At 46.3% G+C, this 1,702-nt stretch overlaps 1 protein-coding gene across 4 annotated transcripts in view; it reads left to right on the top strand.

Annotated features, from left to right (window-relative positions):
- Nucleotides 1–29: 29 nt before the first annotated feature.
- Nucleotides 30–1,702, top strand: part of grip2b (glutamate receptor interacting protein 2b) — a 375,168-nt gene continuing 373,495 nt past the window's right edge. For 3 of the 4 annotated variants that reach the window (XM_032514887.1, XM_032514884.1, XM_032514881.1), the window contains exon 1: nucleotides 33–175. In XM_032514887.1, the coding sequence (XP_032370778.1) occupies nucleotides 115–175 (61 nt within the window). In that variant the 5' untranslated portion in view covers nucleotides 33–114. Of the gene's footprint in view, nucleotides 176–1,702 lie in introns of all 4 variants that reach the window. The other variant, XM_032514882.1, reaches the window with a different exon arrangement.

Here is a 1,702-nt window from a genome sequence, read left to right as displayed (position 1 = left end):
TCACCCTCCAGCCCGGTCCTCCTCACCTAGACCGGACAGGATCCTCTTCATCATCCCTCAGCACCCTCTCCCTCCAGCCCTGTCCTCCTCTCCCTCCTCACCCTCTTTTTCCTCATGAACATGCCGGGCTGGCGGAGGAACCTCACTTTCTGTCTGCAGCGGATGCACGAGGAAGGTAGGAAGGCAAAAACAAATTCCTGTGCGTTTGTGTGTTTGGCGCTCGCTAGCACGTGAGTGCGCACGAGTGTGTGATATCGCGCCAATGTGTGTTTCTTGCTGCTTAAATGTGTCCAGAAATGTGAGCAGTGTGTTTCAGGGGACACTTTGAATCTTTACGGCTTCTGCTTCGTGTGTTTTTAGAGTTTGCCGGATCACTGGAAGTGGCCGTGTGCGCGCGCGAGCGTCTTTTGCGCATGTGGGCTGATTGAGAAGCACCTGCAGCTTTGCTAATTGTGTGTGTCTGAGTGTGTGTTTGTGTGTGTGTGTGACCCGCGCGCTGTGCGCACACGTGTCACCACGGGTTTGTTCCGCCGTTTTAGCAGAGATTGCGCGAGGCTACTGAAGCTGGCAGGTCAGGGCGCGCGTGTGCGTGCGTATTTGTGTGTGGGTGTGTGTGTGTGTGTGTGTGTTAGAGAGAGAGAGAGAGGCTGCGTGTTGGTCCTGCAGCATGAACACAGCAGACAGTGATGATGTTGGTCAGCTACGGTGTGCACGTGCGTGCGTGATAGTGCGCATATGTGAATGTGTGCAGCTGAGAACGTGTCGCATGTGAAAAAGAGACAGAACGGCGTTGACAGGAGAGAGAGAGAGAGAGAGAGAGAGAGAGAGAGAGAGAGAGAGCGGAGAGAGAGAGAGAGGAGAGAGAGAGAGAGAGAGAGAGAGAAAGAGAGAGAGAAGAGAGAGAAAGAGAGAGAGAGGAGAGAGAGGAGATTTCCACATTCAGATGTTATTGGAGTTGGAGACTGTGCGTTTCTGAAGGTTTAGGTCATGTGTTGAGGCAGAGTGTGAGTTATTAATAGGATCACCACATGTTTATATTGGCATTTTTTTTTGGGGGGGGGATATGGGGGGGTCATGTTTTCTCAAAAGCTCCAAATGTTTTACGGTTTTAAAATACCTTCGACTGAAGGGATCTCCCACATGGGAAACTGGAAATGTCAATCATTCCCAATCAGCGGAGACGGAGAGCGTAGGTATATGTTAGGAGATAACATAGACACAGGCTAATTACTGCTAACTAACATGATAGTCAACAATAACATAGACACAGGCTAATTACTGCTAACTAACATGCTAGTTAACATTAACATAGGTACAGGCTAATTACTGCTAACTAACATGATAGTTAACATTAACATAGGTACAGGCTAATTACTGCTAACTAACATGATAGTCACCACTAACATAGACACACGGCTAATACTGCTAACTAACATGCTAGTTAACATTAACATAGTACAGGCTAATTACTGTAACTAAACATGATAGTTAATTAACATAGTACAGGCTAATTACTGCTAACTAACTGCTAGTTAACATTAACACTAGGTGCAGGCTAATTACTGCTAAAAAATGATAGTCAACATAAACATAGGACAGAGGCTAATTACTGCTAACTAACCTGCTAGTTAACATTAACATAGGCACAGGCTAATTACTTCTAACTAACATGTTCGGTAACATTAACATAGACACAGGCTAA

This window comes from Etheostoma spectabile, chromosome 4, assembly GCF_008692095.1.
Source record: "Etheostoma spectabile isolate EspeVRDwgs_2016 chromosome 4, UIUC_Espe_1.0, whole genome shotgun sequence".
NCBI classification, from domain to species: domain Eukaryota; kingdom Metazoa; phylum Chordata; class Actinopteri; order Perciformes; family Percidae; genus Etheostoma; species Etheostoma spectabile.
This window is presented reverse-complemented; position numbering and strand designations above follow the sequence as displayed.